Here is a 16,509-nt window from a genome sequence, read left to right as displayed (position 1 = left end):
TGGAGGAGAGCAGGAGTGAAAATTGACTTGGGAGATGCAGTAGGATTGCTGGGCAGTGCTGGGGCCCACTGAGAACCCTGCATGTGGAGGCCAGGTGAGACCAGCTGCAGCACCCAGGGTTCTCCGTGGCCACATTCAGCCACTTAAGTGGAGGCTCAGAGTGAGCAAGTCAGATCTGGGGTCTTGCCACGTGGCAGATAGACTCCAGGGTGGCCCCCATGATCCCCACTGTCTGGTGTTCACACTCTTGTGTGATGATCCCCTGCCCTGGAGTGAGGGTGAGACCTTTAACTGGCTTCCAACCAATAGAATATGGCAAGGGTGATGGATGAGATGTTACTCGTTGACGGCTACATTACATGAAATTCTTCCTTGTTAGTTGACTCGCTCTGGAGACTCTTGCTGTTCCTTGATGAAGTGAACAGACCTGTTGGGGTTCACATGGCAAAGAGCTGCAGGAAGCCTGTAGGAAGTGAGGGTGGCCTCCAGCCGACAACCAGCAAGCAGCTGGGTCCTCAGTCCTGCAGGCACTGGGAGGTGAATTCTGTCAGCACTGAGTAATCTTGGAAGCTGATTCCCAGCCCAATGACACTTGAAAGCCTAAGCAGAAGACCCACCTAAGCCTGCCCCAGCGACCCCTGAGCCACCCAAACTCTGAGATTATAAATGTGTATTATTTTAAGCTACTTATTTTGTGGTAATTTATTATGCAGTAATAGAAAACTCATATACCTAGTGAACTTGACAGAATGTAAGAGGAGGCAAGTAAAAGGAGGGTGTTTGCTGGACCACAGAGTCTCAGCTGGGAAAGGGGAGTGAGGACGTGTTGGCTGACATGGGAGCAGGCAAGTGCAGGAGAGGCACTCACAAAACTGAGAGCCCAGGGTGTAGATGGTGAAGCCAAAAAATAACAGCAAGTGTAGCAGTGGGTGGGAGGGATGGGGAGAGAGAGAGAGACCATAAGCTGGGGCCCAAATCTTCGAAGAATGAAGTTGGGACCTGGCCAGGAAGACAGTAGTCAGTGTAGTAAAGGTTGGGTGGTGTATTCCAATGGCAGCTGGAGTACATTAGGGAGGGGAGAAGATGGCAGTGGAGAACTAAGAGGATAACTCTGTTAAAGGGAGAGAGTGGGACCCAGTGTGTGATGAAAATGTGGGGTCCCTTGTTCAAAAAGCAGGAAAAAGTGCCGTTAACAGTCCTACAATATAAAGGATTTTCTTTTCTTCCACAGTCTCTTGACTTGTCATGGTGTTTTAAATTGCTATTCTAAGTAAAGAAAATTTAAAAAGTTAAATTATTAGCATACATTTTATTGTTCATCTGTATATTGTGCAACATCAGTTTAAGATACAAATATGAGAGCATTTAACTTGTAGGTGGAATCACGGAAGTCACACAAGTTGTATTTTTGTGTAGTTCAAATGTGCATATGGAGTTTATTCTTACCAGGTAATGGAAACGTTGCGTGAAACTAACTCTAATATTTTTGTTTTGTCTTTTGATACATTCTATCAACACTCTCTGCTGTCTGCTTACTGATGATTAAGTCATCTTTTCAATGTAAGTGGTGGGTTAAAGTAGGGAAATCATAGCAATAAGAAAATAGTAGGACTTCCTTGGTCATTTGGGTTTCTTCAAAAGCTGTTGCCTTTCTGTATTTAAAGTAAATTCTTGTTCCATCAGAAAGTGTGGGCTTTTGGGCTGTGAGCACTCCCCGTCCCCACTTACTCAGTTGTAGACATAACACGCTGACCTTGTACCTGCTTGGACTACCACACATCCTGGGTCCTCCAGAATTTGTGATCATGGGGCATTGCGAGCCTCTGTGAATTGGGTGACAAGGAGTGGTGGACCCATGAATTGTACTCACCTCACCCAACTGTAAACAAATAAAATGGTAATGGGTTAAAACATAATCCCAAAAGCAGGATACCATAACCTTGCAAGTATAGTGACTTTTCTCATTTTTGTAATAGATATTATTATTTTCTCATTGCAAGAGTATTAATTTTCTAGATGCAAAAATCATTAAAGCTGTAGCCTAGACAAAGACAAAAAAAAAAAGCCTGAATTATCTGTACCTCCTTCACACAAAGGTAGCCATACTTTAGAGGCTGTGTCTTTTTGGTTTTCTGTTCTATGTATATTCTACATACATATTTATTTCAAGAGACATATCCCAGTGTATCAATGGTGTTTACCGTATTTTAAACATTTCCCAATGTCAGTATCTCTAGAGGATGTTTATGTTTGCATAGTATTTCTTACTAAGCACTTATCACAATTTACCTAACTAATGCTCTGTTCTTGAATAGTTAGGTCACTGCTAGTGTGAAATGTGCTAAAATATTCATTCTTGGAGATGAACATACACTTTTTACCATATGATATTAGATGCTGAGACATGGGAAGGGCCTTGTTATAAGAAGTGTTTCTACTGTACCATTCAGTAGTATGACTTCCTCAAGATAAAAATGATATTCACAGTTTGCTTTTTATCAACAGTGGTTTCTTTCTGGCTGACTCTAGTGAGAAGAGAGGCAACAGAAACATGTACCTAGAGAACAAAGATGGCAGGCTGACCTCTGGTGTGCTGGAGATGGAGATACATCAGACATCAGCTCCCACGAGTGCTGGCCTGGGAGGGCCGGGGCTGGTGGGACTCAACACCAGCAACCATAGGCCACAGCAGGGAGACAGCAAGGCAGACTCCCTGAACCCCTACCCCAGCGGGGCAGCTGGGCAGAGCTGCTGGGCTCCTGTGGACCAGAATTTTGGCTCATTCCTCGCAGAGTGGAGGTGAGTTTAAAACAATTTTATCTTGTGAATGTGGAATTCACAAATACTGGGTTTTCTTGAGCATAGTTCTCTCATATTTTTTGTGGGAAAAATTTCCAGATACTCTGCAAGAATCTTTCCGGCATTAGATCACTTTCCTGGCCTGTTTTGAATGAATGCTACTTCTAAAATGTGGCTAATGTAAATCCAAAAGATAATAAAAATAGAAATCAGATCAGTTACATCACCTGTGTACAAACTGGTTCGTAAGTATTTTCTTAGAGCTATTAAAATCAGGGTAGGTACACAGAAAGCAGGAAGGAAGCGTGTGTTAGGTTATCTAGTGCCATGCAACAAACTCCAAAATTCAGCATCTTAAAACAGCTGTTTATTTTCTCACAGTTTTGTGAGTCCGGAATCTGGGCATGGCTTAGCTGGATCCTCTGCTCAGGGTCTTTTACAGGCTGAGAAGAAGTGGTCAGCTGGGGCTGGTGGACCACGGTTCAAGTGGGCAAGGTGTGATTGTTGGCTGAGCTCAGTTCCCCCCGGGGAAAAGGACTGAGGTTCTCAGTCCCTTGCCAGGAGTCCTGCTCCATCAGGGCAAGCATGAGAGACAGTTCTTTGTAACCTAATCACAGACGTAACTCCCCATCACTTTTGCTGTGTGGGCCCATACTGAAGGGGATGGGATCACACAAAGGTGTGAACACCTGGAGTGGATCACTGGGGGTGTGTCAGAGGCTACCTGCCACAAAGGTAGACGAGAGGAGGAGAGAAAAATTGTGAAAGGCTAAATGGACCAAAAAGATGACTGGTGTTTTCTATAGAAAACTATGTATGGAGCCCTCCTAGGTTATCTATATCTTCTCATTGTTTACAACTGATCTGAAAACTGATGACAATGCAAATGAGTCTCATCCCAAGAAATAAATTTGAAGTGTGTCTGATGGAATGAATTGTCCAGTTTTACACTGATTTTTCAATTCAGTTCAACATTTCTAATTGCCCATATATGTGTGGTTTCTTTTTCTTATTGGTTTCCTGTAATTAATGAGTTAAATAAAATATTTGATATGTGTTCATGTCACATCTATATGGCAGTCATGATTTTATCTTCTTTTTTTACTTACAGTTTTATTGAGCTATAATTAACACATAAAACTGTGCAGGTTAAAGGTGTACAACATGATAATTTGACTTACATACATCATGAAATGATTACCACAATAAGTTTAGTGAACACCTGTCATCTCATTTAGATACAACATTAAATAAATAGAAAAAAGTTGTTGTCCTTGTGATGAGAGCTCTTAGGATTCACTCCCAACAACTTTCATATACAACATGCAGCAGTGTTAACTATAGTCATTGTGTTGTATATTACATCCCTAGCACTTATTTATCTTGTAACTGGAAGTTCATACCTTTTGACTATCTTCATCCAAGTCCCCCTCCCTAAGCCCTTGACTCTGGTAACCACAAATCTGATCTTTTCTGAGTTTGTTTATTTTTTGAAGTATAGTTGACCTACTATACCACGTTAGTTCCTCATCCACAACATAGTGATTCAATATTTCTATCTATTTCAAAATGATCACCACAAGTCTAGTTACAATCTGTCACCATACAAAGATATTACTTAGTTATTGACTGTATTCCCCATGTTGTACATTTAATACTGTGACTCATTTATTTTGTAAGCGGAAGCTGTACCTCTTAATCTCTGTCACCTGTTTCTCTCTTCTCTCCACACCCCTCCTTCTGGCAACTACCAGTTTGTTCTCTCTGTGACTCTGTTTCTGTTTAGTTATATTTGTTCATTTGTTTTCTTTTTTAGACTCCACATATAAGTGAAATCGTACAGTATTTGTCTTTCTCTGTCTGACTTAGTTCACTTAACATAATACCCTCTAGGTCCATCCATGTTGCTGCAATTGGCAGCTCTTCATTCTTTTTTATGGCTGAGTAATATTCCATTGTATGTGTATGTGTGTATATATACATATACACCACATCTTCTTTTTTCAGTCATCTATTTTTGGGCACTGAGGTTGCTTCCATATATTGGCTATTGTAACTAATGCTGCAATGAACATAGGAGTGCATATATCTTTTCAAATTAGTGTTTTCATTTTTTCCAGATATATTCCCAAGAGTGGAATTGCATTATCATATAGTAGTTCTATTTTTAGTTTTTAAAGGAGCGTCCATACTGTTTTCCATAGCGTCTGCATCATTTTACATTCCCACCAACAGTGTATGAGGGTTCCCTTTTCTCTACATCCTTGCCAAGATTTGTTATTTATAGACTTTTTGATGATAGCCATTCTGACAGGTCTGAGGTGATATCTCATTGTGGTTTTGATTTACATTTCCCTGATGATGAGTGATGCTAAGCATCTTTTCATGTGTCTATTGACCATCTATATGTCTTATTTGTAAAATTGTCTATTCAGGTACTCTGCCCATGTTTTTAATTGGCTGTTTTTTTTTTTTTTTTTGGATGTTGAGCTGTATGAGTTCTTTCTATATTTTGGATATTAACCCCTTATTTTTATATACCATTTGCAAATATCTTCTCCCATTAAGTAGGTGAACTTTTTGTTTTGCTGATAGATTCCTTCACTGTGCAAATGGTTTTTAGTTTGATGTGTACATTTTCTTTTTGCTTTTGTTTCCCTTCTCTGAGGAGATATATCCCCCCAAATATTGGTAAGACGGATGTCAAAGAGCATACTGCCTATGTTTTCTTCTAGAAGTTTTATGATTTTGTGTCTTACATTTAGCCTTTAATTCATTTTGAATTTGTTTTTGTATATGTTGTGAGAAAGTAGTCTAGTTTGATTCTTCTGCAGGTAGCTGTCCAGTTTTCCCAATACTATTTATTGAAGAGCCTATCTTTTCCCTGTTGTATATTCTTGACTCTTTTGTCATAGATTAATTGCCCATGTAAGTGTGGTTTCATTCTAGGCTATCTCTTCTGCTTCTTTGAGCTATGTATATTTTTTGTGTGTGCCAGTACCATGCTGTTTTGATTGCTGTAGATTTGTAGTATAGTTTGAAATCAGGGAGTGTGATACCTACAGTTTTGCTCTTTTTAAAGATTGCTTTGGCTATTTGGGGTCTTTTATGTTTCCATACAAATTTTAGAATTATTTGTTCAAGTTCTATGAAAAATACTATTGGTATTTTGATAGGGATTGCACTGAATCTGTAGATTGCTTTGGGTAGTATGGTCATTTTAACAATATTAATTCTTCCAGTCTCTGAGCACAATATACCTTTCCATTTGTTTTTGTCACCTTGAATATCTTTCATCAACATCTTATAGTTTTACCTTCTTGTTTAGAGTTATTCCTAGATATTTTATTCTTTTTGATGCAATTGTAAATGGGATTGTTTTCTTGCTTTCTCTTTCTGATAGTTTGCTGTTAGCATAAAGAAATGAACAGATTTCTATATAGTAATTTTATATCCTGCAACTTTACCAAATTCATTGATGAGTACAAATAGTTTTTTGGTGGTGTATTTAGGATTTTCTATGTATTGTATCACATCATCTGCAGTGACAGTTTTCCTTCTTCCTTTCCAATTTGGATTTCTTTTATTTCTTTTTCTTGTCTAATTGCTGTAGCTATGACTTCCAATATTTTTCTGAATAAAAGAGGCTAGAATGGACATCCTTATCTTGTTCCTGAAAAGCTCTCAACTTTTCACCATTGAGTATGATGTTAATGGTGGGCTTGTCATATGTGGCCTTTATTATGTTGATGTATGTTCCCTCTGTACTCACTTTTTTCAGAGTTTTTTTTTATCATGAATAGATGTTGAATTTTGTCAAAAGCTTTTTTCTGCATCTATCAAGGTGACAATATGATTTTTGTTTTACAATTTGTTAATGTGGTATATCACTTTGATTTGTGGATAATGGGCCATCCTTGCACCCCTGGGATAAAACTCATTTGATCATCATGTATGATCCTTTTAATGTATTGTTGAATTCTGTTTGTAATATTCTGTTGAGGATTTTTGGATCTATGTTCATCAGTGATATTGTCTTGTAATTTTCTCTTTTTAAAAAAAGAAGCTATCTTTGTCTAGTTTTGGTATTAGGGTGATGCTGGCTTTGTAGAAAGAGTTCAGAAGTGTTCCTTCCTCCGCAGTTTTTAAGAATAGTTTGAGAAGAATAGATGTTAATGCTTCTTTAAATGTTTGGTAGAATTGACCCATGAAGCCATCTGGTCATGGACCATTGTTTGTTGGGAGTTTTTTAAAATTGCTAATTCAGTTTCATTACTGATAATTTATCTGTTCATATTTTTTATTTCTTCCTGATTTAGTCTTTAGAGGTTGTACATTTATAGGAATTTGTCCATTTCTTCCAGGTTGCCCATTTCACTGTTTGTAGTAATCTCTTATGATCTTTTCTTTCTTTTTTTTTTTTTTTTTTTTTGGTACATGGGCCTCTCACTGTTGTGGCCTCTCCTGTTGCGGAGCACAGGCTCTGGACGTGCAGGCTCAGTGGCCATGGCTCACGGGCCCAGCCGCTCCGTGGCATGTGGGATCTTCCCGGACCGGGACACGAACCCGTGTCCCCTGCATTGGCAGGCAGACTCTCAACAACTGTGCCACCAGGGAAGCCCAACATTTACTGTTTTTGACATCAGATTTTACATCCTTTTGTTTTGTGTACCCCTTAACTACTTACTGCAGACATAGATGATTTTACTGCTTTTGTAAACTCCTACTATCTTTATAAGTGGTTGATCTACTACCTTAACTGTATACTTGCCTTTGCCAATAAGATTTTTCCTTTGGTAATTTTTATATTTCTAGTTGTGGACTTTTCTTTTTTGCTTAGAGAAGTCCCTTAAAGGTAGTTTGCTGGTACTAAACTCTTTTAGATTTTGCTTGTCTGTAAATCTTTTGATCTCTTCATGAAATATGAATGAAAGCCTTGCCAGGTAGAGTATAGTTGGTTGTAGGCTTTTCCCTTTCATGACTTTGAATATATCAAGTCACTCCCTTCTGGACTGCAGAGTTTCTGCTGAAAAATCAGCTGATAGCCTTATGGGAGTTTCCTCGTACATTACTAACATTTTTCCTTCGCTGTTTTTATTACTCTCTCCTTATCTTTAATTTTTATAATTTTAATTATAATGTATCTTGGTGTAGATCTCTTTGGGTTGATCCTATTTGGAACTTTCTGTGCTTCCTGAACCTGGATGTCTGTTTCCTTTCCCAGGTTAGAAATGTTTTCAGCAGTTATGTCTTCAAATAAGATCTCTGCCCCTTTCTCTTTCCTTCTTCTTCTGGGACCCCTATAATGTGAATGTTTGTTAGTATGCTTGATGTTGTCCCAGAAGTATCTTAAACTGTTCCATTAAATTTTTTTTTTTTCTGTTCAGCTTGCATGATTCTCATTACTTTTCCAGTTCACTGATCTGTTCCTCTGTCTCATCTAATCTGCTGCAAAACTCCTTCTGGTGTATTTTTTATTTAAGTTATTGTATCCTTCAGCTCTGTTTGGTTTTTCTTTATATTTTCTAAGTGTTTGGTAAACTTCTCACCGTGTTTATCCATTCTTCTGAATTTGTTGAGCATCTTTTTGGTCATTGCCATGGAAACTCTATCAGGTAGATTGTTTATCTCCACTTTGCTTTGTTCTTCTGGTGTTTTATTTTATTCCATCATTTGGAAGATGTTCCTCTGTGACCTCATTTTACCTAATTCTCTATTTTTATTTCTATGCATTAGGTAGAATGGTTACATTTTTGTATCTTGGAGAAGTGGCCTTATGGAGGAAATGTTCTATATGTCTCAGCAGGGCACTGCCATCTGGTCACCAGAGCTAACTACTCTAGGGTTGCCCCCTATGTGGGCTGTGTGGGTCCTTCTGTTGTGATGGGCTGACTACTGTGGGTGGTCTGCTGGGGTGGCTGGTCCCTGGTCCGGCTGGTTGCCAGACCCTGCCTTTTGCAAAGGATTCTGGCAGCTGATGGGTGGGGCTGTGTCACAAGGTGACTCGCTGCGGAGCCCAAATGGTTGCAGGGCTAGTGCTTCAACCACTGCTGCTCCTACCGCTGCCACAGCCACAGCCAAAGTTGAAGCAAATGGTGGGTCAGAGGAGCCAGATGAAGATATAGGAATTGTTCTCTTTGACTAATCACCAAAAAGCAACCAACTCAGCCAGTTTATTTGTGAAACAAGAAAATAGAGGCTTACTTCTCTTTAAAAAAAAAAAAGGTCAAGGGTCCTGGATCTAGTGTCAGCCTATTGGTGGGCTGGGCTGGGCCTGTGAGGCTCCTGGAGCTGGTATCATCCTGCTGGTGGGTGGGGCTTAGGGTGGGAGGGCGTGTCCCAGGGCTGGTGCCAGACTGCTGGTGGGTATACCAGGGTGCTGGAGTCTCTGGCTTCAGGACCCTGGGGGTCCCAGAGTTGCTTTCAGGCTGCTGGTTGGCCAAGCTGTGTCCTGGGGTCTCTGGCTACAGAGCCCAGGGGGTTCTGGAGCTGGTGTCAGCTCTTTGGTAGGTGGGTCCAAATCCTGGTGTGGCTAGCTGAGGGGCCCAAGCTGTTCCAAAGCTGGTGTCGGCTTATTGGTGGGCAAGGACAGGGCCCTGGGCATTCTGGGGTAAGTGCTGGCTCTCACTTTTTTTGGTGGAGCTGCTTACCAATGTCTCTGGCTCTAAGGCCTTGGTGTCCTGGTGCTGGTGTTGGCCTGCTGGTGAGTGGGGCTGTGTCCCAACAGTCCACAGTGGTCTTGGGGCTAGTGCTGGTATGCTGATGGGTGGGTCCATGTTCTGTGCCCTCTAGTGGGTGGGGTTGTGTCTTTGGGTGGCTGGAATGTCCTAAGGCAGTGGGCCTGCTGGTGGGTAGGGATGTGTCCCCACCCAGCTGGTTGCTTGGCCTGAGGTGTCCCAGTACTGGTGTCAATAGGCTGGTGGGTGAGACTGGGTCCTGGTGCTTATAAGCTGGAAGGAGGATTCCAAAGTGATGCTTGCAACACCAATGTCCTCATGGTAGAGTGAGCTCCCCAAAAGCGCTTCCACCCACACCTATGTCCCCAGGGTGAGCTCCAGTTACCTCCTTCCTCTCCAGGAGGCTCTCCAAAATCTGCAGGTCTGTCTGACACAGGCTCCTTTCAAATTACTGCTTCTGCCCTGGATCCTGGAGCATGTGAGATTTTGTGCATGCTCTTTAAGAGTGGAGACTCTATTTTCCACAGCTCTCTGACTCTCCTGAAGGTAAGCCCCACTGGCCTTCTGGGGACTCATCTTCCTGGTGCAGCTGGGGGGCCTGATGTGGGGCTCAGACCCCTTGTTCTTTGGGGGGGAACCACTGCAATTGTAATTATCCTCCATTTGTGGCTGCCCACTCAGGGGATACTGCATCTCCACCCTTCCTATCCATCTTGTGGTTGCTTTTTCATATCTTTAGTTGTAGAAGATCTTTTCTGCCTTCAATTCTTTCTTACTGATAGTTGCTCTGTAAATTGTTATAATTTTGGTGTTTCCGTGGGAGGAGGTGAGCTTAGAGTTTTCCTACTATGCCACCCTCCCCAGATCTGACTTTGCTCTCTTTTAACAATAATCCTATAACAGAGGGAATAAACAACAAAAAATAGAGAAAGCAGACTTCATTCTGGTGGCACCCTGACCCTTATGTTTGGGATTCTGAGCCTCCTCTTGTAGCTGCAGCCCTGGAACTCTGCAGGATACTTCTTGATGCTGCTTTCCCCCTGTCCTCACTGAGGAATTCCACCCCTTCGCTACTTGAGGCCTCCAAGTGAGAGGAATAAATTGTTTATACATTTTAAATGACATAGAACAAACAAAACTGCCAAGTTAAAGATGAATGAATTTTTCTAATATGCTAGTTTTCTTCATAGAAAAAGTAAACTATGTTTCACACAGCCTCTCCCATTTCTTCTCTCCCTTTCTCATTCCCTTATCTAAATATAGCATAGTTTTGAATCTCAAATCCCAGAAAGCTTTGAATGAATGCTCCTTTCTTTTATAATAAAATAGCACATAAGATCTGATATGGATTAAATATAGTATATTGTCAGACTGAATTGTCTGACATGACCAGTTCATCTGTCATGAATTGATTACTGTTTTTACTATTAACAAGCCAAAGTAAATAAATTGTTAAAGATTTGGAAATTGAAGGGGAAAAATGATTTTACAACAATGATTACTATCTACTGGCATTTACCTGTATTCCCTTCTGGCCTTCTCCCATACGTAATATGTATTTTTACATTTTTGTGCTCATAGTAAACGTCATTTTATATTTCTTTTATGTAATTGTATATTATAAATACTATCAGTATTGTTATACTGTCCAAAGCTATTATTTTATATATATGTATTTCATTGAAATATAGTTGTTTTAGAGTATTGTGTTAGTTTCAGGAGTACAACTTAGAGATTCAATATCTTTACAGATTATATTCCATTATAGGTTATTACAAATAATGGGTATAATTCCCTGTGCTATACAGGAGTAGGTTGTAGCTGCACCATTTTATATTCCCACTGACAGTGTACAAGGGTTCCCTTTTCTCCACATCCTGGCCAACATTTGTTATTTGTAGACTTCTTCATGACAGCCATTCTGGCAGGTGTGAAATGATATTTCATTGTGGTTTTGATTTGCATTTCTCTAATAGTTAGTGATATTGAGTTTCTTTCCATGTGCGTGTTAGCTATCTGTATGTCTTCTTTGGAAAAATGTCTATTTGAGTCTTCTGCCAATTTTTTGATTGGATTGTTTGGTTTTTTTTAATATTGAGTTGTACGAGCTGTTTGTGTATTTTGGATATTAATCCCTTGTAGTGCCATCATTTGTAAATATTTTCTCCCATTCTGTAGGTTGTCTTTTCATTTTGTTGTGCAAAAGCTTTTAAGTTTGATTAGGTCCTATTTATTTATTTATTTATTTATTTATTTAATTTATTATTATTTTTTGTGGTACACGGGCCTCTCACTGTTGTGGCCTCTCCCGTTGTGGAGCACAGGCTCCGGATACGCAGGCTCAGTGGCCATGGCTCACGGGCCCAGCTGCTCCGCGGCATGTGGGATCCTCCTGGACCAGGACACGAACCCACGTCCCCTGCATCAGCAGGTGGACTCTCAACCACTGCTCCACCAGGGAAGCCCTATTTTTGTTTTTATTAATTTATTTATTTTTGTCTTGGGAGACTGATTTAAGAAAATATTACTATGATTTATGTGTGAAAATGTTTTGCCTATGTTCTCTTCTAGGAGTTTTATGGTGTCATGTCTTACATTTAGGTCTTTAAACCATTTTAAGTTCATTTTTATATATGGTGTGAGGGAGTGCTCTAATTTCATTGTTTCACATGTGGCTGTCCAGTTTTCCCAGCATCACTTGTTGAAGAGACTGTCTTTTCTCCATTGTATATTCTTGCCTCCTTTGTCATAAATTGACTGTAGGTGAGTAGGTTTATCTCTGGGGCTTCTAGTCAGTTCCATTGATCTATGTGTCTGTTTTTGTGCCAGTATCACACTGTTTTGATTACTGTAGTTTTGTAGTGTAGTTTGAAGTCTGGTAGGGTTATACCTCCAATTTTGTTCCTTTTTCTCAAGATTGCTTTGGCAACTTGGGGTCTTTTGTGGTTCCATATAAATTTTAGAATTATTTGTTCTAATTCTGTGAAAAATATCATGGGTATTTTGATAGGGGTTGTATTAAGTCTGTAGGTTGCTTTCAGTAGTATGGCCATTTTAATAATATTAATTCTTCCAATCCAAGAGCACAGAATATCTTTCAATTTCTTTGAACCAACATCAATTTCCTTCATTAATTTTTATAGTTTTCATTATATAGGTCTTTCACCTCCCTTAGTTAAGTTTATTACTAGGTTTCTTTTTAGATGAGACTTTTAACAAGGTTTTTTTTTTTTTAACTTTCTCTTCCTGATATTTCATCATTAGTGTTTAAAAATGCAATAGATTTCTGTATCTTAATCTTGTATCCTGCAACCTTGATGAATTCCTTTATTAGGTCTAATAGTTTTGGGGTGTAAACTTTAGAGTTCTCTAAATAAAATATCATGTCATCTGCAAATAGTGACAGTTTTACCTCTCTCCTTCTAATTTGGATACCTTTTATTTCTTTTTCTTTTCTGATTGCTGTGGCTAGGACTTCCAATACTATGTTAAATAGAATCATGTTTGTCTTTGTCCTGAATTTAGCAGGAAGGCATCTGGCTTTTCACCATTGATCATTAGGCTGAATGTGGGTTTGTCGTAAGTGGCCTTTATTATGTTGAGATGTGTTACCTTTATAACCACTTTGATGAGTGTTCTTTTAAAAATCTTTATTGAGGTATAATTGCTTTACGTTGTTGTGTTAGTTGCGGATGTATAACAAAGTGAATCAGCTATATGTATATATATATATCCCCATATTCCCTACCTCTTCCATCTCACTCCCTCCCACCCTCCCTATCCCACCCCTCTAGGTGGTCAGAAAGCACTGAGCTGATCTCCCTGTGCTCTGCAGCTGCTTCCCACTAGCTATCTATTTTACATTTGGTAGTGTATATATGCCCATGCCACTCTCTCAGTTCATCCCAGCTTACATGTCCCACTCCCCATGTCCTCATGTCCATTCTCTACATCTGCATCTTTATTCCTGTCCTGGCCCTAGGTTCTAAACAACCATTCTTTTTTTTTTTTTTTTTTTTTTTTTTAGATTCCATATATGTGTGTTAGCATACAGTATTTGTTTTTCTCTTTCTGACTTACTACACTCTGTAAGACAGACTCTAGGTCCATCCACCTCACTACAAATAACTCAGTTTCGTTTCTTTTTATGGCTGAGTAATATTCCACTGTATATATGTGCCACATCTTCTTTATCCATTCATCTGTTGATGGACACTTAGGTTGCTTCCATGTCCTGGCTATTGTAAATAGAGCTGCAATGAACATTGTGGTACATGACACTTTTTGAATTATGGTATTTTCAGGGTATATGCCCAGTAGTGGGATTGCTGGGTCATATGGTAGTTCTATTTTTAATTTTTTAAGGAACCTCCATACTGTTCTCCATAGTGGCTGTATCAGTTTACATTCCCACCAACAGTGCAAGAGGGTTCCCTTTTCTCCACACCCTCTCCAGCATTTATTGTTTGTAGAATTTTTGATGATGTCCATTCTGACCAGTGTGAGGTGATACCTCATTGTGGTTTTTGATTGCATTGCTCTAATGATTAGTGATATTGAGCATCCTTTCATGTGTTTGTTGGCAATCTGTATATCTTCTCTGGTTAAATGTCTATTTAGGTCTTCTGCCCATTTTTGGATTGGGTTGTTTGTTTTTTTTGATAATGAGTTGCATGAGCTGCTTGTATATTTTGGAGATTAATCCTTTGTCAGTTGCTTCATTTGCAAATATTTTTCCCCATTCTCAGGGTTGTCTTTTCATCTTGTTTATGGTTTCCTTTGCTGTGCAAAAACTTTTAAGTTTCATTAGGTCCCATTTGTTTATTTTTGTTTTTATTTCCCTTTCTTTAAGAGGTGGGTACAAAAGGATCTTGCTGTGATTTATGTCATAGAGTGGTCTGCCTATGTTTTCCTCTAAGAGTTTGATAGTGTCTGGCCTTACATTTAGGTCTTTAATCCATTTTGAGTTTATTTTTTTGTATGGTGTTAGGGAGTGCTTTAATTTCATACTGTCCAGTTTTCCCAGCATCACTTATTGAAGAGGCTGTCTTTTCTCCACTGTATATTCTTGCCTCCTTTATCAAAGATAAGGTGACCATATGTGCGTGGGTTTATATCTGGGCTTTCCCTCCTGTTCCATTGATCTATATTTCTGTTTTTGTGCCAGTACCACACTGCCTTGATTACTGTAGCTTTGTAGTATAGTCTGAAGTCAGGGAGCCTGATTCCTCCAACTCCATTTTTCTTTCTCAAGATTGCTTTGGCTATTTGGGGTCTTTTGTGTTTCCATACATTGTGAAATTTTTTGTTCTAGTTTGTGAAAAATGCCAGGGGTAGTTTGATAGGGATTGCATTGAATTGACCTACATTTTTTTACTCCCCTCTCCCACATTTTGTGATTTTGATATCCTATTTTACATCTTCATGTTTATTCTTTTGCTGTTAATTACAGTTACAATCACTTTTACAAAAATTTTGTGAGTGTTTTTTATCTATGTACTGACTTGCTTAAGTGATCTTCTATCCTTTTATATATTTGCCTTTCCTATTGTGTTTTTCCCTTTCCTATAGATTTTTGCTCTTTTTCTATTTAGGGAAGACCTTTTAATATTTCTTTTAGTGTAGGTTTAGTATTTCTGAATTCTTTTAGTGTTTGTTTGTCTAAGAAATTCTTAGTTTCTCCACCTATTCTAGATGATAATCTTGGAACTTCCCTGATAGCACAGTGGTGAAGACTCTGTGTTCCCAATGCAGGGGGTCTGGGTTCGATCCCTGGTCAGGGAACTAGATCCCACTTGCATGCTGCAGCTAAGGAGCTGGTGAGCCACAACTAAGGAGCCTGTGAGCTGCAACTGATGAACCCACCTGCCGCAACAAAGACGTGGCACAACCAAATAAATAAATAAATAAATAAATAAATAAATAAATAAATATTTAGATGATAATCTTGTAGGGGTAGAGTATCCTAGGTTTTCCCCTTTCTGGACTTTAAATATATCATGCCACTCCCTTCTGGCCTGCAAACCTTCTGTAAAGAAATCAGCTGAGAGCCTAATATGGGAGGGGGAGTTGCTGATTCCCTTGTAACCAACTCTTTGTTTTTCTCTTGTTGCTTTCAGGATCCTCTCTTTATCTTTAACTTTAACTTTTGCTATTTTAATTATTATATATCTTGGTGTGGGTCTGTTTGGGTTCCTCTTGTTTGGGACCTTCTGTGCTTCCTATACCTGGATATCTGTTTTCTTCTTTAGGTTTGGGAAGTTTGAAGCCATAATTTCTTCAAATATATTTTAGACCCCTTTTCTCTTTCTTCTCCTGGGACCCCCATTATGCATAGATTTGTATGCTTTATATTATCCCATAGATCTCATATGTTTTTTTAACTTGTCATTCTATTTGCTATTCTGACTGGGTGATTTCTATTATTCTATCTTCCAGATCATTATGCATTTTCTATGTCACTTTGTCTGCTATTCCTTGCTTCTACAGTGCTTTTTATCTCCAGATTGAATTACCTATTTTTCATTGGGTTGTCTTTATAGTTTCTAGTTTCTTGCTAAAATGATCTGAGTTTATATTGATACTCTTTCTTAATTCAGTTAGCACTTTTTATTACCAACTTTTTGAACTCAGTGTCTGGTAGACTAATTATCTCTGTTCCATTACTTACTTGTTTTTGTGTGGGGGGTTCTCTTGCTATTTCAATTGGGAGTAGATCCTCTGCCTTTTCATTTTACTTAACGTTCTCTCTCTCCATGAATTTAGGTGAAACAGTTATCTATTTTGGTCTTGAAGGGGTGTTTTTATGTGAGAGCATCCCTATGTAGATTGTGTGTTCCCAATGTATTTGGTGCAAGGGCTGGATATGATGTGGACACCAGTTACATCTTTCCTCAGGGTGTGCTGGGCACTATCTCTTTGATAGTTGGTGTCATTGGTGTTGGAGGAGTTAAAGCATGTATAGGGTATGAGGCAGGACTTCCTCTCTACTCTTGGCTGTCACTGCCCTGTCAAGGGCAGGGTCTGCTCCCCA

At 39.3% G+C, this 16,509-nt stretch overlaps 1 protein-coding gene across 2 annotated transcripts in view; it reads left to right on the top strand.

Moving 5' to 3' along the window:
- Positions 1-2,551: 2,551 nt before the first annotated feature.
- The window catches only part of OCA2 (OCA2 melanosomal transmembrane protein), a gene marked incomplete at its 5' end in the record, with an annotated part of 170,515 nt that continues 156,557 nt past the window's right edge, over positions 2,552-16,509 (top strand). For both annotated transcript variants that reach the window (XM_082630808.1, XM_082630807.1), the window contains one exon: positions 2,552-2,799. In XM_082630808.1, coding sequence (XP_082486934.1) covers positions 2,552-2,799 — 248 coding nt within the window. The remainder of the gene's footprint in view (positions 2,800-16,509) is intronic.

This window comes from Mesoplodon mirus (assembly GCF_964341445.2).
Source record: "Mesoplodon mirus genome assembly, chromosome: 8".
Lineage (NCBI taxonomy): Eukaryota > Metazoa > Chordata > Mammalia > Artiodactyla > Ziphiidae > Mesoplodon > Mesoplodon mirus.
This window is presented reverse-complemented; position numbering and strand designations above follow the sequence as displayed.